Source organism: Rhagoletis pomonella, unplaced genomic scaffold (assembly GCF_013731165.1).
Source record: "Rhagoletis pomonella isolate Grant_MI unplaced genomic scaffold, Rhpom_1.0 Rhpom_scaffold_00012, whole genome shotgun sequence".
Lineage (NCBI taxonomy): Eukaryota > Metazoa > Arthropoda > Insecta > Diptera > Tephritidae > Rhagoletis > Rhagoletis pomonella.
Window position 1 is genome coordinate 3,750,191 of NW_023458566.1, and position 24,703 is coordinate 3,774,893.

The 24,703-nt window shown below is 34.4% G+C and overlaps 2 protein-coding genes across 3 annotated transcripts in view; both read left to right on the plus strand.

Annotated features, from left to right (window-relative positions):
• The window catches only part of LOC118747698 (protein SCAI), a 52,072-nt gene extending 41,588 nt beyond the window's left edge, over window positions 1-10,484 (plus strand). Inside the window, exons 2-10 of one of the 2 annotated variants that reach the window (XM_036481774.1) lie at window positions 2,862-3,001; window positions 3,087-3,269; window positions 5,614-5,844; window positions 5,939-6,061; window positions 7,109-7,252; window positions 7,340-7,653; window positions 9,419-9,673; window positions 9,758-9,961; window positions 10,033-10,484. In XM_036481774.1, the coding sequence (XP_036337667.1) occupies window positions 2,904-3,001; window positions 3,087-3,269; window positions 5,614-5,844; window positions 5,939-6,061; window positions 7,109-7,252; window positions 7,340-7,653; window positions 9,419-9,673; window positions 9,758-9,961; window positions 10,033-10,277 (1,797 nt within the window). In that variant the 5' untranslated portion in view covers window positions 2,862-2,903 and the 3' untranslated portion in view covers window positions 10,278-10,484. The remainder of the gene's footprint in view (window positions 1-2,861; window positions 3,002-3,086; window positions 3,270-5,613; window positions 5,845-5,938; window positions 6,062-7,108; window positions 7,253-7,339; window positions 7,654-9,418; window positions 9,674-9,757; window positions 9,962-10,032) is intronic. The other variant, XM_036481775.1, reaches the window with a different exon arrangement.
• A 9,166-nt stretch (window positions 10,485-19,650) lies between these two features.
• Window positions 19,651-21,163, plus strand: LOC118747700 (transmembrane emp24 domain-containing protein B). Its single transcript, XM_036481776.1, has 4 exons — window positions 19,651-19,964; window positions 20,038-20,301; window positions 20,490-20,657; window positions 20,715-21,163. Exons 1-4 carry the CDS (start codon window positions 19,737-19,739, stop codon window positions 20,769-20,771), a joined length of 717 nt encoding a protein of 238 aa, XP_036337669.1. The 5' UTR covers window positions 19,651-19,736; the 3' UTR covers window positions 20,772-21,163.
• Window positions 21,164-24,703: the final 3,540 nt, after the last annotated feature.

Genomic DNA, 24,703 nt, shown 5'->3' on the forward strand with positions numbered 1-24,703 from the left:
GAACCATTTCTGTAGGTACAATAGTTTTTGAGATATTAAAAAAAAAAACAAAGTTGCAAAATGCGGGAAGTTGTGAAACTTAGAATTTTGTATAACTTTCGAAAATTAAAATTCAGATTTTTTTCTTTGGCAGCACTTTGTTATAGGATAAAAGAATAGTTCTGACCAAAATTTAGCCAAATCAAAAATGGTCGATTCCCACCATTGGTCGCTTTGACATGGATTGACCCAATTATATGTATGTAGACCTTTGAAGAAAATAAATATGTTTGAATTATGTAAATGTATGCTTATTTATACATATATAATTACTTGTAATATATTTCAATCTTTGACTTACCAATTACATATGTAAATACATTTGCCCGTATTTATACCACATTTTGCGTGGTAGCATGCTAATGCCTAGATATCGACATATACATCATACATATGTATGTAAATATGCTTGTTAACCATGCATAATGCACATCTTTATAATAGATTACGAAAATATTTACCATTACCCTACAGTTATCGATGCATCTAGCAGAGAAATCATTGAGTTCTTCTAGTAAGTTACCCCAAAAGCCAATTCTTCATCAACCTGTCTAGGGGGACACCACAAGTGCGCCACTTAAATTCTACACAGTTGCTGCATAACCGGCTTTGTCGGCCTAACCTCCACCATATACACATACTACATATGTATACTCGTAGATATAAGTATGTAATTGATTCCCTTGGCAGCTTGTCATTGAGTGAAGATTTTCATATTTTCGAATTTTTTGCTATGCACATACATACATATTTTGTTGTCTTTCAAGTGCAATCAGATATCTATGTACATATAAGATACTAGTATAAAACTATATAATCGGTCGGTGTTAGACCAACGCACGATTCTTTCTACATACATACTTAGAGATGTATTCAGGTTTGTGTGTGTGCAGACACTTAAGTACCTAAATATGTACTAAACAACAGCTGCTGTAGCGCGGTGATGATGATGATGATACCGCACTACAAATAACAGCATACATACGTACATTTGTATGTGCATTAGAGTGGTAAAAAAAAAAATTAAAAAATCCGAGGTAGGGTTTGGGGCACCTTCGAAGTATAAATTTAGAGGATGCTCATGATGCTCATATTTTATTCTTGACGTTTTACTTATGTACATACAGTGACTCAAACAAATGACCACGTGTTGGTTTTCTTCAAATATTTGTAATGTTTTTCGCGTTAAAATTTTTTTTGTTGTTTTTATATAAAAATATGGTCTAAGCTTTAACCAGAACCGTCTAAATCACAGTTTCAAACTTTATACAAAATTTGGGAAAATTGAAAAAATTTTCTGTTTTATAGCCCATACAATTTTAGTCTAATGAATGGAAATTTCAAACGACTAAGGAATCGCTTTGATTTTTGAGATTTATTTTTTTGGTGACGAACTTTTGCACTGTTTTTCATATATCTAAGTATGAATTTCTTATGAAATAAAACGCGGGAGACCGTGAGCAACAAAGTTTCAAAGTATCAACGCAAGTTTTTGTAAATTGCGCTTGTTATATTAAAAAACCCGAAAAAGTAGCCTCAAAAAGAATTCTCAAAAATCAACGCGATTTTTTATCCGTTTGAAACTTGCACTTCATTAGGCTAAAATTATATGGGCTATAAAACTGCATACCCAAAAATCTTCTAAGTTCACAATAAAAAGTTGAAATTTTGATGAAAATTTGTTGAATTTTCCTAAATTTTGTTCAAAGCTTAAAATTGCGATGGTTTTAACAATATTTTTATATAAAAATAACAACAAAAAAATTTAACGCGAAAAACATTACGAATTATTGAAGAAAATATACACGTGGTCATTTGTTTCAGTCACTGTATATTAATCAAACAATTGGTAAAGCAACCTAAGAACATTTCAAATTTAAATTATCTAAAAAATATCACAACAGTAGCTTTTTATAAAAATCACCAATATTTTTGCCAGTTTAACAGCGAACCAGTAGCACATTTCGAGGTCATTGAGCATTCTGTATTTGTTACAGTAGAAAATTGAAAGTTGGTATAGATATTGCAAATATCAATATGCCTAGGTTGTAATTTTTTCCCTCTATACAAATATTGGACCACTCTAATGTGCATATGTATGTTCGATGGCGGCTTCATCACTAAATATATATGTATGTACTTACATTATAGTTGCCGCCAAGTTTGGCGTCGATGATGCCTTCAGTAGCGTTTATTGAATCAAAAGATGATTCAGTTTGTTTATTTGTGCCAGTGACGTCTACCCTTGCCTGTTAGCTAGCTAGCTAGCACGCTCGTTCGCTTGGTCCCTGCGCACAGCACTCACCGCATATCTTAACCCTGCCTTGCTTTGTGAATGATTTAATTGGCAACGTCTGTGTGCGAATATTAGATAGATTCAAGTGCTTAATCGTTTTCGTTCGATGTGAGTGCCACTCATAGATACCCGTTGGGCCCTCCCCCCCCAAACACTTACCACTTTCGTAAGTGTGCCACAGACGTCGTTGCCGCCGTCGTTGCCGCCGCTGCAATCATATTTCTTGCCCATTCAGTATGCGAGTATTTCATAGTTCAGTTGGCAAATGTGAAAGAGCGCAATTGGGGTTTTCATTTTATTCGGTAGCTAAGAGTGGACAAGACAATTAGAAAAAAAATAAATAAAAAAAATATTTGCACACAAATACTTTTTATTCGCGCATTGTAAAATTGCTGGCGTATTGAATTTTTAGCTGTACGACTATATTCCAATAACCAATATTCGTATCTTTTCAATTAATCTCTACTGTAGTCGATTTTGTCCTTACATTCACTCAACTCTGCATTTGACTATCTATTCTTTTCAGCTCCTTAATAAAATACACATAACACATTACAATTGAAACGGTATGGTGAAAATGGAATCCACAGAAGAACAGGATCGAAAGTTAGTACTGGAGTTTTGTCATTTGCTCGAAAAATCAAAGCAACTGTTTAATGGCCTCAGGTAAGTGAAATTATTGCAATTATTTACATATATTAATTTATGGAAATACAATTTTTTGTGTTTTTTTTTTTATAAAACAACACAGAGACCTGCCACAATATGGACATAGACAGTGGCAGGCGTATTTCGGGCGTACATTTGACGTGTATACGAAATTATGGAAATTCCAACAACAGCATCGCATGGTATTGGACTCGAAATACGGACTGAAGCGTTGGCAAATTGGCGAAATTGCAAGCAAAATTGGACAGCTTTATTATCATTACTAGTAAGTACCAATTTATGTATGCAAGTATTGAAATACTAAGATTACTGAGATTAATTAGGAATATGAAAATTCTTAATTCCATAAGTTCATCGGATGGAAATTGAAAGAGATTTTAGATAGATGCTGTTTAGTTAATTGGTCTTCTACCTAGCGTTCGCTAAGAAGCCTAGTGGGGCACTGGGCAGAAAGGTAAAGTTTGTATACCAATTTTGGTGTCAGCTACCCTCCAGTAACCTGGTTATATGTTTTAGAGAAAAAGCTAATAGTCAAATACCCTAATAGAAACTCTCTCAATAAACTAACTTTACTAAGTAAAATCTTGCTAGTACCAGCAGAAATCACCCGGCCCCGAAATTAACATCTTAATGCAAGTTGGGAACCTAAAGGAAAGAATCGTTATTGAAATAAGTGAAGCGGTTCCTTTTCTATGCCAGTGCTCTACCCTCTAAAGAAAATGCCTCAAATTTCTTGGGGGACCAGTGCTTCGATAGCTTAGAGTAAACCTCAATAGTGGGTCTGATAGCAGTTCGCAAGAAAATCAGGATGGTTCAAAAAGAAATTAGGGTTGGGAAAACCCTCTTTTGGGCATCACAATGGATTTATGCGGCCTACGAGTGAACGTATTCTAACCTATGTACATAAATATATACATACTAGTGAATTCGGTTAAGGCATGTCGCACAGGGGTCAAATTTCAGATTACCTATGAAGACGTCTTAACCGACTCCAATCGGGACCCAAATTTATATGTGATATATTTTACTTTAGTAGTATCGATTTAGGGATTAAATGAAAAATATATATATTTTTAATTTTTTGAGTCCATAGAGGCATCTGGCTTTGACCCCTTTACGGCACGACTTAACTGACTCCAATCGGGACCAAAATTTATATGTGATATTTTCGACTATGGCAGTATCGATTTTGGGTATTAGATGAGAAAAAAATTAATTTTAATATTTTGAGTCTCTAATCGGGACCAAAATTTGTATGTGATATTTGTGACCATGGTATTACCGATTGAGGAGGTGAGACTGAAAATTCGTTCATTTGATTTTTTTAAGGACAACCCTAATGTAGTTATATGGAAGATAAATACGGTCTTTGAATATTTGTTACGCACAGTACAAAAAACGACAAATTTTGAATTAATACACCTTTGAAGAAATTGTGTGATTATATCTTTCGTTTGACACCCATATTGTAGTATTTAGTTAATCTTATAAATTTAATTGAATTAAATTTATCAAATAGATGGCAACATGCTAAAAATATTTTCGAGAGTAAACTTTCTTTTACCCATATTGTAATATTTCGTCGTTTAAATTAAATTACAAGGTTGCATTAATTATTTTCTAGAGAGTAAAAACTCTAATTTTTTCAAAATTGTTCTCTCGCATTTATGCTTAGTATATTTCAGGACGAATGGATAAGGATTGAGCCAAGAGCTTGTGCGGTTTTGTGCTTTAAACGACGATTTATTTTATCTTATCAATTTAATTAAAGTAAATTTTCAAAACAGGTGGCAACCCTGCTCAAAAGAATATTTGGTTGTAAGCTCTCTTAAAGCACTTTTTAATACCAATATTGTAGTATTTGATTTATCTTATCAATTTAATTAAATACAATATTCAAAAAAAGCTGGCAACACTGCTAAAAAATATTTTTGGCCCTAAGCCTTCTTAAACGTCTTTACTTTGCAACCCTTAGTGTAATATTTAATTTAACTTATCAATTAAAATGAACTAAATTGTTTAAGCAGGTGGCCTGCCCTTCTCAAAAATATCTGCGGCTGTAAGCCTTCTTAAACCTCTTTCTTTTGACACCCATTTGCTTCCTTTAGCTTATAAATTTACTTAAACTGAAATATTCAAACTGGTGGCAGCTCCCTAAATTTTTTTCTTTTCAAACCATCCGGATATTATAGCGAACAAGAAAAGTGGTCAGATCGGTCAAGATTATTGCCCACCAAACAAACGAATTTCTCATTTACATATATACAGGGTGTCCTAGACCACTCGTCCAGCCGTCTAAAATGGAGGGAATTTTTGTTTTTTATTGAAAAATGCAAAAATATGAGCTACCAAATCAGGGATGCTCTGACATTCGGTTTCGACCGGAACTGGGTTAAACTGACAGGAATTTCATTTTTTTAATTAAACATATATGTTTTTACTTTAACTTTTAAAAAAGTATAAAAGAATAATTGTTTGAGGGATTTTTCGAAACTTGACGGCTTAATATTATCCGATCGGAAAACGGTTTTTACTGACTTCAATGCCTATGAAGATTCTTCTGACGTCACATTGTTCATATATATATTTACTTTTTTCTCGCCTCACAGCTTAAGAACCAGCGAAACGAACTACCTGAATGAAGCTTATCAATTTTATGCAGCGATTAGAGGTAGAGCATATTATTCGCGTGCGATCAAGGAGGATCGGCCCGATTTAATGGTGAAAAAGTTGCGCTATTATGCGCGATTTATTGTTGTTTGTTTGCTGTTGAAGAAAATGAAGCTGGTTCGTGAGTTAGTGACGGAGTTGGAAAAACAAATACAGGAATACACAACAACGTAAGTAAATAAATAAATACAAAAAAAAAAACAAAACTTTAGTAAAGTGAAAAAAACAAAATTAATTCAATTTAAATTGAAATTTTCATTGCAGTTACGAGCCAGAAGACCATTTAGAATGGTCATTAGTTTTAGAAGAGATAAAAGGTTTTATAAAAGCTGAAGCTGCCGTGGCTGTTCTTCATGCGGATTCCAATCCCATCATACTTTCACACAGGTGAGGTCAAAAGCAAAATTATACACGGACGCCGTGAAAACGCCGTCGCCGTCGCCCGTGCTTTCTGTGGGAGGAAATAGAATTTAATTAAACCTAAAGAAAAGAACTAATTTACTAACTAAAAAAAAAAAAATTTTTTAATTACGTGTTGAATTGTACATATTTATTTTGGGAGGTACTCTGGTTACAAATTTAGTTCGGTTTTAATTTGATTTCGATACATTTTATTTGATATAATTATTAAGTTAATAAGTTTATAATATGATTATGGAGAATATTTTTGGTTGATTTAATGTTAAAACGATATTTCTATATATACATAGGTTATTGTGCTTATCACAGAAGACTTGAAACATCCGAAACAATCATATAACAACATCAACGTCATCAGCGCATTCATTAGTCATACATATTTACATTGTCGTACATTCTTACACGAGCGCTCATTTAGGGTCACGAATCAACACTCATGACTCATGATTCACTGATCGATCATTAACTCATCCAAAAAACTCCGTACAGTTCATGCGAGCTTTTTTGTTGTTGTCATAGGTTGTCACTTTTTTACAAAACGCTAAATTCCACCAGCAATATTTCTTCGCTTATTTTGCAACTTTTTTTTTGCAGTTTGACAATTGTGTTGCTGATGACATTGTTGTTGTTATTATTATTGTTATGTTAACTCCATCTCACCGATCAACGCGTCTCACTTGCACGCACACACACATGTCAGTCAGTTGATCAGTCTAACCACCACACCTCACATCTCACACTCTCCAGCAAATCCCTTCACCAAAAAATAAAAAAATTATTTATGAAAAAAAAACAGAAAAAATATTCATATGCACTGGCCTTACGCAGTGCGACACGCTTACCACATACATACATCACACTCACCACAACCACCTTCACCTCCACTACCAACCACCCACCACCCACCACCCTCCATACACCATTTATAGCATCACATTCTCAATTCTTCTGTGAAAGCACGGGCCCACACCGCCGTCTCTTTAGAATAGCTTGACTTCACCAACTGATATTCAGTGGTTCCGGTTCTAGGTTATCGCCGCTAACGACGCCACCGTGTGAACGTTCGCCCCACATGACGTTGAGCCTGCAGGAGATACTCATTGTAGGTTCGGCGTGCGAGCAGGCGAAGTTCTCCGAGTTAACAATGGACATGTTTAGGTAAAGTTAAAACGCCAATGATTTATTTACTTGCGCTTTTAACATCTATATACTTAGTATTAATAATATCGCCTTGTATTTTTGCAGAATGTTACAAACACTCGAACGAGAACCAACGGAATCAACACATCCGATGAGCATCACACATGGCATGCACGGGCACGATGCCAGCCCGGCTGCCAGCCGCATACCACCATATGGTGTTCCAGGTTCTAAGGGTTACTTAGAAAATGGCCGTCATTATCGAGACAATCCTCACAAATATTTACTATACAAGCCTTCTATTAGTCAACTTCTGGTGTTCTTAGCTAGTGGATTTAAAGAATTGCCTCCAGGAGGCGCATTACTCTTATATATGTCAGCTGATGGTTGTTTCTCGACTACAAAGCATCCAGAGGATTGTAAGTATTTGCATAAGTATATATTTAGATTTAGAGGAGGGTACCGAACGGGTAGGCAGTAAACTCTAACAGTCTAACTCTCGATGGCGAGAAGAGTCCTAGTGGATAATTTGCTAAATACTTGGCTATCTACGAGATGTACATACTTACGCATTCAAGCGATTCAATGCGTGAGGCTGTGCTTATGTCCTCCGCCAGCCTACAGAACCTGCCGTCCATCTCGTTAAAAAATTCCAGATAGCCCGTGGTAGCTCTTAAGACCTCTAAGAACTAAAGTTACACAGTCGTTTAGAGATTCCACGAGAGGATACCATTGGAGCTGTGTTGTGTATCCCTTGTATGTGTTGTGAAGCCCCTTAAAATGGCTGAGACCACGCAGACTTCTTTAAACCCCTATGAGCTGAAATCCACCACAAGTTAACCTTTTTAAGGACTTCTAGTTTCTTCAGTACTCTTTTTTTAACAGGCTGATATGTAGTTTTGACACGATTTTACGTAAGTCTAAGGCTCACCATGTTGTCTGCCTGCACAACATGATATTTATTGCGGTCCAGTTAAACCTTCAATGAAAGACGAAACTTTCCACCTGGAATATGGTTGTGTATGCCATTTCTGAAATCTGGGTCCGAATACGCTGACCCCAGTACTTCTATCGTCAGACTTGGAACCATCAGTGTACCGGCTTGGAATCCTTCGCTGGTTATCACCTTACAAGGGTCCCTTTCAGGAGTTAACGTATTTTAGGGTCTGATAAAGGATAACTGCGGCAGCATTGCGCCTTTGTAAATTCGGTTAGGAGGAGATTGCTGCAACAGTTGCGAACTCAACTATCATGAACAGACTTCCAACAACGTCGTGGCTGTTCTTTGCTTCAAGGATGACTTATGTGCATATGTATATCTTGACGACAATGGATACTTTCCGAGAGTAGCATTAGCATCGAAATATCCCAACTTTTCTTGGATGTCTCCTAACTAACGAAATAGTGAAATATCCTAGCTTCGTTGTTACATCAGACCTTTCCGTTCCTACATACCTATCCCCCGGAAAGGCTAAAGAGTGTGTTACCCCATGGCTATGGTTAGCTAAAATATGCTCGCATGATGGAGCTCTGTTGAGCCAAATAAAAGCAAATGCCGCGATGCGACTTGAGCCATGAGATGGCCTCTGACATGCCAGAGAGGAAGTTGATGATGTTCTGCTTTTCTTTTTGGGATCGTTTGGACTTCGTAGGCGACATAAAAGTGTGGTCGTAAGAGTGGCATTCGGCAGGTGTGAAGCCTAGATTACTATATCGACGGCTGTGTGAAAGATCGCCCCATTTCGGCTGCCGATCCGAAACACAAAAATTACGTTGAAGAAAGCCCTATCTCGCCGATATATTGAATTTATATTGAGATATAAAAACAAAAAAAAAATGTATTCGAACAAAAATGGTGGGTAGGCACTGTGGCCAATGGTAACTAAATGTCGCATGTTTTTAGGTGCGCCTCCTATTCTTTTGGAGATTTCTGGTGACCAAAATTAGCGATAGCGAATGTTGATATCCGGCTGCTGCCGACCACGCAAGCTGAGTATAGTTTAAAATGGCCCACCATTCGCCTTATATGACTACATACTATAGGAGGAGCATTTCCGCATCAAAAATACAATTTTTGAAAAAATTTCGCTTCCCTTCTTTGCGGGGTTAGGGCTCGATATAATAAAAATAAATAATTTTTCCATTACATATTAACTAAATACACTTTTCACAATTCGTTTGCAGATGGTTATGAATTGGGTGGCCTTGCTACGAGCGTCAAGCGTGATGGCGTCGAAGGCGGTGGCATTGCATGTCGAGGGAAATCCTACAAGGAGAATCATTGCCTATATCCCGGCGATTTGTATCCCTTCACACGAAGACCAATGTTCATTATCATCGATTCGGATAATTCATTTGTCTTTCAGCACATCCCCCGGTACTTTGGACAACCGTTAGTCATACTAATGTCACCGCAAGATGTGCCGCCCGCATTTCAAGGTAACTTTTTCGTACGCAATTGATTTAGTAGTAAATCAACTCTTTTGTTTTTTTGTTCTGTTTTTTGTATTTCCTCCAACACAGCTGATGTGCAACATCATGGTTCGCTATTCACCTTGTTCCTGCATTCTCCACTAACGGCGCTCTGCTACATTTGCAATGTGGGCGATGTGCCAATACACCATTGGGAGCGCTGCCAATCGCATGTAGACCGATTCATAACAGAGGCATCAAGACTTGTGACGCGTTGTCGCATCGATGAAATCGAGCAGGGCATAGGATTTATAGGTGCGTTAAGTGCAAAGTACCATTATTTTTCGTTTATTTAACTTTTGACACTTTACCATTTATATATATAGACTCATCGTACGTGCAATTCTTCGGCGATGACTTTTTACGTACGCTAATTTTACGTTTCGTCTTCTGTGATGTTGTACTGAGATTGCATCGTGGCTTTCGTGGACGTCATATGAGACCACGATGCGAGCCACCATTGCCATCCAATGAGTTACTGGAGCATCCATCATTGTCGCATATAATATTCCAATTAGCGTCGGGGCTCGATGTGCGCGGCCATTTCTCCGATGGACCCGAATGCGACTGATGATTTCTTAGTAATAATAAGTCTTGTAAAAATATTTATTATTTAAATTTACTTGTAGTACATAAAATAGTTATTGGTACTTGTACAGCAATAGTAAATGGAATGGGAAAAGAAAAAGGAAAGCAGGCGCGTGTGGAGTGTCGAGTAATTGTAAAATTATTAGGAATGGATATAAAATTGAAAGCAAAATTAGTAAATTTATTAATTATAATAAAATTATTATTACCATTTTCTATATAAAATATATATTAGTATTTATATTTATTTCTTTTCTGCTTAGTATGGGTTCAATAATTACTTTTTTACGTACATACATACATCATACAAAATGCTTAGGCACTTAAGTAAATTATAAAAAGGAAGGCAAGCAAATAAAAAATCAAGAATAGCAATTGTAATAAAAAATATGTAAATTATTTTATTTCTTTTTCGCTTAAATTATAATAAATTGTAGATATGTATGTATATTTTAACGCTTATGACAGCTAACAAATTTTACAACTGTGCGAAGGGTAATCGATAATATTAATACTACATTATAGTTTAAAGCTAAAAAATTTAGCTGAGCTTCAAATGATGCAGAATATCATGAAAAGAAAGTCTCGAAGACATTTACATACATACATGCATACATATATAAATATAAAAATACATACATACATGCATATATAGTATAGATATGTAATTCGCTGAAAAAAATGTTAAGCTTAAAACAGAAAATTATCAGGAGTACATTTATGCTTTGAAAAAAAAGAAGGTATATAAAAATTCTCTTATTTTAATTGCTGTGCTTAAATGACTTTAAAGTGATCTATACTACATACATAAAATTAGACTTGGTTTTAATACACACACAAAGTATATTTCGTCAAAAAAAAAAAAAAAATCACATTAGGTAGTTTCAGATTTTTTTTTATGTTTATTAAATTAGATTTTGTCTACTAGATTAGCTGCGGTTACCCAAAAGAATCTGCGTAGTGTTGCTAGATACATTCACCACCATTTTAATTTATAAAATCGATAGTTTGATTTCAAATTTAAATTTTTTTATCTAAATTATCATTTAACCCATACCAATCATTTCACACGTCGCTATGGCATCCATGACAGTAGTCATTTAGGCACAGCAATCGCTGTTGTTGCGTCCCGGTATATGAGTGTAGAAGCTTTAAATATTAAGGATGCCCATAGGTATGGCATCCAATGCTGTTAGTTAAGATGAAGCTTTAAAAGCTGCAATTTATTCAGTTAAGTACTTAAATATGTATCTATTGTTCTCTACCTCTTATTTAATACATACTAGTCTTTCTGCCACTCAAAAGGCAAGCCGAACGAATGTCCTTAATGCTCATGACTGGCCATACAATATACAACAGTTGAACACCGAAATGATATATGTAGTTCGATAAAAGTATAACAAAAATTATCAGAAAACTAAAAAAAATAAATAAATAAAAAAGCTGAAAGAAATTTAAAAAGTTTAATTTAGTTCACTTTCTTTACGCAAATAAAAAATATTATGCATTAAAACTTATTTAATAAATAAAAGAAAAAAGAAAATATGATAACTAAATAAAAAAAAAAAATAAAATCGAGAACAAAAAACTCAAGACGCAAACTGTATTTTTACTATATAAAAAAAAACGCAGTAGGGTTTGTGTGATTAGCCACACAGCAAGGGCGATTTATGTGTAAAATTGAATGCGACAGATACGTTGATGAGACGAGACGATAATATTACATAAAAAAAAAAAAAATATATTCATTTTATAATATATTTTTGCGGAAAAAAATTTTATACGATGCAATGAAAACAAAAATAAATATATGCAAACAAAAAACCCCCAAAAAAACTATAAATTTAAATTACGATATAATTAATAATAGCATATACATTAATACTTATAAAATATATATATATATATATAAATAATAACTTTATACTTATGCATTATGAGACATACATATATACAGAAAAAGGAGGTGACAGCAGCAAAGCAAATCAATAGCAGTAAAAAAACGAGCAGTGCATACATACATACGACATAATGAAAATTAAATAGCTTAAATAACTATGATAAATATATATTGGAAGCCATTAAGATGTTGCATAACAAAGGCCATAGCAGAAGTTCGAACAACACACGCAAGAAGTAGTATGTACGATTATCCGAGTATTTCCAATGATATGGAGAATTGTGGGGGATGATAATTGAAAAGAATATTGTGAATATATACATACGAGTGCATATGTATTTTTTAAATTAACCCACTGGGAAAATAGGTAAGCACCTTCCGAGGTAAGCCATGCTTTCTTTCAGTTTTTAGTACCAAAATTGTCATCATGGCTAATGTCATCTACTAGTAAAGGGCAAAATGAACACCTCCGAAGACACATTACGTTGTCAGTTGCAAAATAACGTGCAGCCGAAGTTATTTCCAAGCACCGAACTACTCCGAGCGACTGCTCTGCATTACACGTAACTTACTTTGTATAGCGGCTCAGAAGTATGTCTGATACCAAATGTACATTCTAAATTCCTACTTACATAAGGCGGCCATGCCTTTGTAAAAGTAAGGGACGTTCGGCAGGGAAATGGTAATGACTGCCAGGTGAAGAGTAAGTTGCTAATAAGGTATTATTACGTGCTCCTAATTCCCACTGGGAAAAACACCTTCCTATGCTTTTTTCATAAATGTATTGTAAATTTCCGCAATGTGACTGAGGGAAGATGTTTCATTAACTATTTGGCTTAGTACTCGTACAATATTAAAAAAAAGACCTTGATTGATTTAAAAAATTTCACACATACAAAAATAATTTTTACTTTTTTCGTGTTAGAGTTTCCTGAACCGATCCCACTCGGAAAGTGGGTAAAAGTGATGCCAACCAAGGGAGAACTCCCCTTTTTTTGCGTTATAATCTCTGTGTTCGTATGGAAAATTAGCTAATGTCGAAAGGCTGGCTTTAGTATAAATCGGCATTCGCAGCATATGATTGCGAATGATTTACGGGCGCTAAGCCGTTAAACAACTTTTAGCAAATAAACGTGCAAGAAATAGTTCCGATACTAGCAAGTCAATATTCTTTTTAAGTCTCATCAAAAAATTCCTTGTCGTTTAAAAAATAAAGGGAATGCCGCATTATACTAAAGCCGGCCTTTCGACATAAGCTACTTTTCCATACGAACACAGATCTAATTATTTAATTTATTTAGCTATTTTTGAAGAAAGATATTTTTAACTATTTTGTTTGGCTATGAAACACATTGTTTGGCTATTTTTAGTTCTTTTTTTTCGAAGAATTTAGCTATAAGCCTAAAAATTTTCTGGCAACACTGATAGCGAAATTTTTCACTTTTTTCATGTTTTCGTTTGACGCTCTCTTTTCTCGTTTCGTTTTCGCCACCAAGCCATCAAATTTGTTTTTTATATTATACATATATCACAATTAATGATATTTGTTTTTATTTTAATAAAAAATTAGCATGAAGTGCTTTAAATGTGTAGCAAAACTCATTTCGGGGGAATTTCATTGAAAATAGGGGAATTAGCCCCAAGAGGGTTGGCGTCCCTGGTAGGTAAGCACCTTACGAGGTAATCCATGTTTTCTTCCAGCTTTTAGTACCAAAATAGTCATAATGACCAATGTCATCTGCTAAATAGTAAAGCACAAAATGAACACCACCGATGACGCCTTACGTTGTCCGTTTCAAGTATTTAAAAAGCCCGACTCGTGGACCCTAAGAAAATCTGGTGCACTGAAAAAACTGTGGTTTCTCAGTTTTTCAGTGTAGAGAAATTTTTTTTATTAAAAATAAACATGTTCGAAGCATCGCAAAAAAAAACTCTCGATGTTTTGTTTTCCATAAAAACCATAAAACCATAAAAAGTAGTAAATATTAATTAATATTTGAAGTTTATTTTTTCCCTAAAAAAAAAAATATTATTACTCTGGTTTTATTTTTTCTGACTAAAATAGTGATTATTTTCTAATTTTTATATTTTCGCTCAAATTTTTTGAATATTCAGGTCAAACTATCAGTTGGTTGCGGTTTTATGGCCTTTTAAATTTTATAAATAAAAATTTTTATCTGTTCGAAAAATGAAAATTATAAAATAATCATTATTTGTGATCGCAAAAATAAAATCAAATTAAAATTTATGTTAAGCAAAAAAAAAATAATAAATAAAATAAAACTAAAAAAAATCAAAATATCTTAAAATAATGTTTTAAATTATTGTGCTTACAATGATTACCATACCTGGTTGTTAGCGTATAGATATTCTGCCGAAAACGGTCCAAAAATTTCCACGCCCATTTCTAGAAGATTCTTCAATTAAGGGGTTCGTCGCCTCAGACAAAAATCAACCCGAAAACACGATTTTTGACACCATGCTATATATACATACATATGTAAGTATATGTATGTACGGTTCATTGAGTTGCAGTAACAAATTGATAGAATTGTCACATTCATCAGTTTAGAAGACTATTTGAGCATAGCATTAGGCATGAATTTAAAATATTTGCCAGCGCACATCTCACCCTCAGTCCATTGTAAAATATATATTTATCTTGCTAGAAAATTTTGCCTAAGATTGCCAGACTCTTTATATATACTTACATCAATTTTTACCTACATATTATATATTGTAGTATACTGCAAAAAACAGAATACATATATTTCAATTATAACATTTGGAGTTTTAATTATGTAATTATTCGCTTTGTTAAATGGCCGTTGTTTGTATGTATACCGATTGCGAACAAAAAAAAATTTACAATTCAAAAACTTAAATAGTTATACATACATATAATTGCAAAAACCAAACAAGTAAATAACCATTAAGTACTATCTTCCTTTTTCGAGAACCGCGCCCATAAGAGTTTCAAACTTTCCACCTACATTTGTTTAATCATTTTGAAACAAAAAAAAACAAAACAAAAAATATTTAAAAATATATTAAAGTAAATCAATTATAGAGAACAACTTAAAGTAATATTAAAAAATATACATACTTACATATACAGATATATTAGATTTTGTAATTAACTGGCGGATTATGGATGTGTAAGCCAAACTGGTTGGTTGGCGTTCATTGAATGAAGTTTTGACTGGAAGCTGGTAAATAGTAATAGAGTACTTAATAAATAAATTCCCAAAACGAAACTCGAAAATTTATCGAGAACTGCAAGAACAAGCATTCAACATCTGCAGCCAAGCAAAAATAAAAGCAAAAGCAAAAGCAAAATAAACAATACTCTGCATTTAACCAACTAACGTACATATTGATATACGAAATCATTGCAAGCATTTACATACTTACATACATAACTACTACATAGGTGCAACTATTTTCAGCAAGCAAACGAACAAACAAACAAACAATTAAAAACAAACAAGTCCAATACAATGATACAGCTAGTTTCTTACGAATTGAAAATAAAATTTAAGCGCTTTCATCCATTTGTAACCCCCCCGAAAATCTCTCAACCATCAATGCATACATACATACAAAAAATACGTAGTAGAAGTTAGAAGTACACTGCCGTATTGGCCGGTCAAAGGCTCCCACTTAGTCACACACACATACATACATACTCACACACATGCAACATATACATATATAGGATAAAGTCAAAGATACAAAGCAGAATATTGCAAATAAAATGGTAAGGCCTAACTAAGAAGAACGAGTATCACATACATACATGTATAGAAAAATAACAACAAATTGTTAATGCATTTAAAGTGTCGCAAGAGTAAAAGAGTGGGGTGGCATATGCCTTTCTAGTACATACATATATATTGTATGCATACATATACAATGCGCACTCTACATACATATTTACGTATTTATGTAGATATGTGTGTAACAAACATTACAAATTGCAACATCATTATCATGTTCATAATCATTAGCAAACAAAAACAAAAAAAAAAACAAATTGTAAGCGATAGAAAGATAGAAGATTTCTTAAAGCCACAAGCAAGTAAAACATATGTATTTATATGTAAGAAAAGGATGAAAATCTATTTGAATCGAATTCATAACTTGAAAAGCAACAACCACAAAAAAAAATTGTAAACAATAATATACGAAAAATTATATACTTAATAATAATGAATACGGAAATGATAAAAGGTAAATAGCATAGCAAATCAAATAAATACAAATGAATAATAAATACTACTTAATAATGAACAGCAAACGCAAAACAGCAAACAACAAAAAAAAAGAAGAAGAAATTATACAATATAATGAGTAAAAAAGATGAAAAAGCGAAAAAATAAAGCACACGTTCGAAAAATACATATATATTCTAAAATTGTTTTACTTCAATGGCCACATTTTTTTGAGATCCGAGGAGTCGACAAAAATTGGCTTTTTTGAATGTCTTGTACTCTGGATTTATTTATTTTGATGAAACTCTATTCTGTTCTTTATGCTGAAGTTTGTCCTTCAATAGAGCAATTCTGGCTAATGCTGTTATCTTTTCTACCCAAAAATGTCGCCTTTTGATTGGCCCTTTCTCTTTTCCTGTTCGATTCCAAAATAAAGGCGAATGGTGAGAAAATTGTATGTTCTTTTTTTAAAATGTCACACTACTTTATGGCAAAGGAGAGGAGAGATGTTTGCCCTTATAATCACCAGCTAGACATGGGACGAGAAGGTAATTTTAAAGCGTTGAGTTTAACATCAAACACATTTTGCACCGTGGAAGAGCAACATTTTTAGGAAGAAACGAAATCAACATAAGATAGTGGAAAGTTTTTTATAAGACAATTTGAAAGATTTTGTTTATTGTAGCTGGGTGGGGTTTTCGTGGCATGCGAAGAGTTGCCGTGAGTCATGTGCCGACTCTCCGACATCTTCATATATTCTACTCTGTACTGCGATTCGAAATTACACACGCGCTAATACAAACTCATATGTAGTGCCAAGTTTTCGAATTCGAATGATTTTCTTGTCGAATCGCAATACAGAGTCGACCCCCAGGTATGAGTTTAACCTGCTGCAATAGCCAGAGCGAAGTCCGGCTATTGTGGTGCGGGTCTCCCGAGGCATACAAAGTTCTTTCCCGTCAACGTCGAGAGTCTATATAACTCGAAACCGACTCTGTGTATGCCATTTAAGGCCTATCGGCATGCAGGAGGGGCCAGAGGTTGTTATATGAACCTCTGGACTTCGTCCGTCAGTACGTTGACATGCCTCCTGACGTGCCTTGGCGAGGGCTCTTCTGCGAGCAGTTGTCTGTTTGGGTGCCCGCGTCTGTGGCACCCTACTAGGAACTGCTTGCATCTGGGCCTCGTCGTGCAGGTGGTGTTGGTGCGATATCAGAAGGCATCCAGTCACAGGCAGAAGTGCCGTGTTCTGGATAGTCTGCAGCTTCGTCCACTGCGTCCTACTAGTCCCCGACGCCCACACGGGCGCTGCATAATTTAGAATAGAACTGCCAATTGCCCTGTATGTTGCCAACAATGTTTCTTTGTCTTTGCCGGCTAGCGACTTGAGGACGTTGTTGCGGCTCTGTACTCTGTTGACAATTGCGGTTGTATGCGCCGAGAAGGAGAGCAGAATGTCGAAGGTAACTGCGAAGATTTTTAGGTTATTCACCGTCGGAATTAGTTCGCCATCGACGTGAATACGCAGTTGCAGTGTGACCTCCTTCGTCCAGGTAGTAAATAAGGCTGCCGAGGATTTTGTAGGGGAGAGGGTTAGGCTCTTTGCTGTGAAGCAGCGAGAAAGCTCGGAAAGATAGCCGTTTACTTTCGAGCACAAGTCATCAATTCCGTTCTCAGACGCCATTATCGAGCAGTCGTCAGTGTAAGAGACATTAAAGACTCCCTCTGGTGGTTGAGGGAGCTTTAAAATATAGAAATTAAACAAAAGCGGGGATAGGACACCACCCTGGGCTACCCCCGCGTCTGTGGTCTCTAAGTCAGTGAATGACTTTTTGTAATATCACTCGGTAGCTGTCAGGTTGAGGTGTAGCCAACGAAACATCAAAATATGGCTAATTTTAATAAAGAACTTTATTTTTGATATATTTAAAAAATTTGACATTGACAGATATTCCAATCAAAATTATGCCAAAAAATGTAACTGACTGTATAGTCTACTTTATTTTGTTAATGAATATGCCCATTTGCGTTATCTACTTCTTTCTAATATATGCAACAAATTTTGCTTGTATGTGTATGTGTGTGTACCTAATACAGGTTACGTAATTTTTTATAATTCAAATGAATTGTGACATTGTTTATTATTTCATATTTATCTCCTATAATATTCAATTACTTTTACTTTAGCCGAGTACCCACAACCATGTATCCGGTTTTCTTGACTTCAAACATGTTAGATATGGCAGCTCTTGCCTACATTGACATTTGTGCTGTCAAAATGCAGCTGTGCAGCAGCCAGTGTTGCCGTGTTCCCTTTTTAGTGGTAGCCAGATTCCTTTTCCAAAAGGAGTAAAAAGAGCTATAAAATATCGTTGGGGCTAAAAATGGTCGCAATTTTTTTTTTTTACACGCAGATATCTTCAATAAGTAATGATATAGAAAAACAATGAGCTCTAAAAAAAAACTAATATTTTATACAACCAAAAACCTTTTTAAAAACAAGTAAAGGTAAAAAGGTAAATGCACGACACCAGCTTGCTGGCACCATCAAGTAATTGTTACATAAGGCACAAAGCATATAATATACCAGCATGTTGGTAGAATATTTATTTCTTTACAAATGAGATCCAGAATATATCGAAAATATTTGAGCTGAAATTTCATAATTCTTCTACATTTTTGCTAAACATTTTTTTCTTTTCTATTTTCTTAATTCACAACTGTAATATTGCAAACTTTAATCTTCAACAAACACGGCTTTGTGTAAGAAATTTCAAAAACAAAATATTTTTACTTAAAAAAAGCCAAAAGCAGTAAAATTATCTATCTAAAGTATAGTTAAATCTTTAACAGATAAGTTACCGTCCCTAACACTTATAGTTTGAATAAAACCGTAAGGAATATACATTTACATATACATATAAATACCAGTCTGTTTTAGTTTAAAAATTCATCTCTTATGCCGAATTTCCACTAGGCCATTTAAAAAAATGCCTTGTGGAAATGAACTTAACGACTATTTTTTTTAATGTAATGACACTATTATTTTTTTATGCCCGACTTTGCCATTTGTAATTTTTTCCATTTAATGCCTAGTGGAAAACCAGCATTACATAAAAGAAAAAAATTAAATAATGTCAAGGCAAGGGCCTATTTTAAATTTATGTGGCCAAAAAAAGTATGTTGTAGCTAAATCTAGCCTCTAGTCACCAAAGGGTTCAAACGGCAACACTGCTGTGCAGTGATTGCTTTTGTTTCTGTGTTTTTGTTGCTGCCCCTTTTTGCTTCTTTTGACCACCCGATTCAAGTGAAACTCAAAACAAAAAAGATGAGTTTTTTGACGTGGCACGCAAGTTTATTACTATCGGCATTTTTACTAATTTGTTTAATTTCATTCACTGCAACAAATAATGCAGTTACAGAGGAAATTCACAAGCCTTGGTATGAGAATCTACCGGCGGTAGCTATGGACTACAAGGTTCATATCGATGCTGGCAAGGAGGACTGCTATTACCAATATGTGCAGGCCGGTGCCACATTTTACGTTTCCTTTAGTGTAAGTGCAACAGTTGTTCGCTTAACTGAAAATTGCTTTGGAATAACTAAAATGATGTATGATTTATTTTTAGGTGGTGCGTGGAGGTGATGGCATGGCTGGGTTTGCTGTTCGTAATCCCCAGAATCAGATTGTGAAGCCATATCAGTGGCAAGCCACTGCTGATTACACAGACCAAGTATCGCCTGGTGGCTACTATTCTGTGTGCATCGATAATCAGTTCTCCCGTTTCGCCGGCAAGCTGGTCAACATTTATATCACTGTAGTGAAGTACGATGCTTGGGATAAATATGCTAAGGAAATAGAAGAGCTACAGTTGAATTTGCAAAATTTCACGGTGAGTATTTTGAAAAAAAATATTTTCAGACGGGTTGTGCTAAAAAGCTTGCTATTATGCATATCTGCGTATGTGCGGCGACAAGTTTTAAGTTGCGACACGGCTTAATGACGCGGGTCAAAATGTACCCCAAATCAATCGAATAAATATTCAATTATGTAGTTATTAACTAAACAATCTCTCTTCAGGTTACGCTTGGCACCGTAGAGCGAAACATTAATGACATGCTGGCCTACCAATCCTATAGCAGAAATCGTGAAGCCCGTGATTTTGCATTACTGAACGACAACAACAGTTACATACAAACATTCTCCGTGTGCCAAATTCTGGTAATCTTTGTAGCATGCTCCGTGCAGGTTCGTACCAATTGTTAATTTAACGCAGATAAATCTTTATCTACTATTCATTTACAGGTTTTCTTCGTGCGAAAACTCTTCGATGTGAAAGTTTCTTCAAAATCGCGAATTTGAATTGCTGAGTGCTTGCCCTAATGCAATCTTTTAGCTTATTTCTGACTGCTACGCCTTAAGTTGGTGAAACTACGAACAACCGTGACACATTCTTTCGTTACCCCTATGCATGCCAAAATCATTACTTCTTTTTTTTACCAGCAACTAACATTCATATTTTGCACTTAAAAGTTTCTACTACACGAGACATTTACATTTCGATGGAAAAAGGAATTTAATAGACTTGTTTAAACATTCTTCTTAACTACATTTAAATATATCATTGTGCTCTTTTTTGGCAATTTATCGCATAATTAATAATGTACCATAGCATACTTATCTTAATATGTATGCAAGCGTGAGTGTGTATTTTTGTAAAATAAAGTTGAACAAAAAACAGATATGTAAGTGAACAATCGTTGTTGTCAAATGCACGAAGCTTAAAGTTAGATTTCATGGAAATGAGATATGTATATTAGCTTGTATAATGTATGATGCATTTCTGCTCCTCTTTTATGGCTCTAACAAACGCATATCGCCGATAAAAATGTACTTTACCAGGCGAACGACGGTTGCGAATTTGAGCATGATGCAAAAAGAACTTTAGAATTCTACGCACAACGATTCCTTCAGAGTTTAGTATGTAGAAGTTGTTGATTTTCTTCTCTAATACAAAACTTGTTTTTCTTGAATAAAATGGAATGCAGAGCGAAACAATGGCATATAATATTAACCCAGTTCCGACTTCTTTTTAGCTAGCTTCTCAACTGGCTCGATTTGTTGCACGGTACCTGCTGGATTTATCGCTCGTTACATACTTTATCATATACCTTATTTCGATAGGAAACTATTCAGAACATCTTCAGCCTGTCATTTATGTTTCAAATTCATAGGAGTTGGCCGTGCACGAAACACATATAGAAACTCATCCTTATGGACCGAAGAGCCTTAAACGGTTCTACATAAGTCAGGGATCGTAACGGTTATATCTTTATAATCAAAATTATAACTTAACCGTTAAAATTGGATATCTATTTTTCTGATTAAATTTAGCCGTTGCTTTACGATTTATATTTTTTTTTTGCCATACTACAACCGCTATTTTCAGATTTAATTTTTAAGATCATAAAATGTTTAATTCAGTGATAAAAACAGTCTCCGTTATAACGGATAAAAATGGTCGAAAAAGTTAAAAATCATAAAATAACGATTAAATTTGACCGAAAAAACCAAATTTAACGATTATTCGTGATTGAAGAAGTAAAAAAATAACGATTTTGAAATGATCTAAAAATAAAAGTCACTCAGGATAGATATCCGTTGAAATGAGGTAAGGTTGAGTTACTCCGGAAATCGGCCCGGTATCCGAGGCATTACTCAAGAGGATGGGCTTTGTGAAAAATTCCTCGGTACGTGTCATATAATTCCTTCATCCAGCTTTGATAAAACCGGCGCAAAAAAGTGGTTTGTGCTTTTAACCAGACCCACCTACCGACATTTATTTCGAGCAAAAAATTCGTAATTTTATGAATTTACTTAAGATTTTGAAGGTATACGAGTTAAACGGACCTCAGATTCGGATTCAACGGATCGAAATACATACATGTATGTAGGTAGGTGGGTCTAGTTAAAAGCAAATACCACTTTCTTTTTGTGCCGGTGTAATTGGCAGGAAAGTGGTTTGGACAGGGATTTTTGTTGAGATGGAGGACCAAAAGCCTATATGTATGTAAACTACAAAAAAAACCCTCATGATTCCAATTGTAAGTTATGATTCATCGAGGGCTGGAAAATCAAATTCTGATTTGAAAATATTTGTATGTATGTATGTAAAAAAAATTTCTCGTAAAAAATTTCATTAATCTCAACTAAACATTTTTTTCCGCATATTTTTATCAAAGAAACGGTATCAGACTCATAATTTTTTCATAAAAATAAAATTGCTTTTTTTTCGAAAATGTATGTTCCCCAAAAATGTTTTTTACAACGAACTAATTTTTTGCGCAAAAGAATTTTTCTGAGTAAAAATTTTCTTTCTGAAATATGATAACTTTTTTATAGTTTTACATATTATTTTCCTAAAAAAATCTTATTTTCTACATAATTTTTTTTCGTTAAAAAATCTTTAAAAAATATGTTTTCCCGTCAAATGATATTTTCGAAAAGAAGATTTTTTATTATTTATTTATTTTATTTTTCTTTGTTATTTTGTGGCTTAATAACAAATCGTATTCAACTACTTAATTGAGCGTGAGACCGGTTTAAACGAAAAATTATTTTCTATAAAAAATCTTTATTACAGGGTAGAGCTAGGGCTGATTTTCTGTAGAGCGGGAAATAAAAGAATACAACTGTGTTAGAAAATTGTTTATTTCAGAAATTTATGGAACTCAACTTACCTCGTCTGTCTATAGGGATCGCCAGAATCCTAATAACCTCGGCTTACTTAAACGTCAGAGAGCCTGGAGTAGTAAGCGGAGCTTTTTGACGAACGCGGTAAGTTAGGGCTGCCATTTGGCGAACGGAGTGAACACCTTGGTATATTTTTTAATATGGCATTTTCCGAAGAGCAGTTTTTGCCTAAATTATTTTTTCTTGTAGATTTTTTTTTGAAATATAATTTCCCAAAAGCATTTTCTTTATAAAAAACTACAATTAAAAAAATTTCTTTCACATACACAATTTTCATTTCAGTGAAATAACTTTTTGGGAATTATGCCTCCTATAACAACATAAGAACAGTTTCAAACTGCTATAAAATGTTCGAGTTAATTAGTTTGCAAGTACCCTGCAGGAAATCAAATTAATTTGTGAGTAATTTATAATAACTTTTTTTTCCCTGCGACGAACTAATTTATTTAACATGGCGATGTCCAAGGAAGCAGTCAATTATCTTACTCTGCATTTGATTTCAATTATTTTAAAATGCATTTGGCTTAAAGAACTTCAAAGTCAGTATGTTTCGTTTGAGTAAGCCTTCGTTCTGCACTTCACAGATCCTCTTTCATATTTCCAAGACACAAATTTCTTTGTTTCTTTGAGTAATAATAGTCCCAAATTTCAAAACATTTACTCACCGCATTTGTTTCAAAGTAAAAAAAAAAACGCCTTCTTCAGTCAGGGTAGTTACTAGTAATTTTTCTTTTTAGTCTGTATGAAACGTTGCATTTCTAGATTAAACAAATAAAGGAAGGGTGAAAAAAAAAAATATGTGTGATAAGTATTGCAGCGCGGTGTAGTAGTTTCAGTACAAGTTTTTAACCAAAAGTTCACTTCCAAGTCAAAACGGATTATCATAGTTCGACTTCAATAAAACTGAATATGTATGCATGTATATTAGAGTGGTTCAAGAAACACTCTTTTTGGAAATTCATAAACCCTTCATAAAAATATTGTTATTTATGATATAAATCGAGGCACGTATTTTTTTGTTTTGAAAAAAAAAAGTTGTTTTCTTTTGGGGGGGGCCGCGCTAGTCGGTTTTTTATAAAAACGCTGATGTTCTCAATTTTTCTATTTTCGTGACATGTTAAAGTGCATCTAATATATCGTTTTTACATGTAATTACTTAGGTATTATTGGGCAATATTCCGTTAATTACATACCTGTCTTGGACAGTTAGAATGGGTCTAGTGCCCAAAAATATGCTTTCGAAAAAAGACTGCTAAAACTAAAACGTTGATACTGAATGTTTTAAGCATTGCTATGGGTTAAGACTCGTTGCCAGAGGGTTTCTGGGGTCGCCGACTATGCACTTGATGTCCGTTTTTTCAAAATTCAAAATGTCAGTTTTTTAAGGTTCAAAATTTTTTCTAACCACCCTAATGCACATATATGTTTACGCTATTTACTTGGATCAAAGGGAAAAGATTGAGCAGATATGCCTACAAAATTTTGCAACAAACACTTCTCGTACACCCTAATATGCACATATACGCGATTTTGGGCTTCAT

Bases quoted from the DNA above. Each gene is read 5' to 3' on its own strand.
- LOC118747700 (XM_036481776.1), top strand. From the start codon at position 19,737: ATGAGTTTTTTGACGTGGCACGCAAGTTTATTACTATCGGCATTTTTA. The intron at 19,965-20,037 runs GTAAGTGCAACA...ATTTATTTTTAG, and splicing joins CATTTTACGTTTCCTTTAGT to GTGGTGCGTGGAGGTGATGG. The intron at 20,658-20,714 runs GTTCGTACCAAT...ATTCATTTACAG, and splicing joins TTGTAGCATGCTCCGTGCAG to GTTTTCTTCGTGCGAAAACT.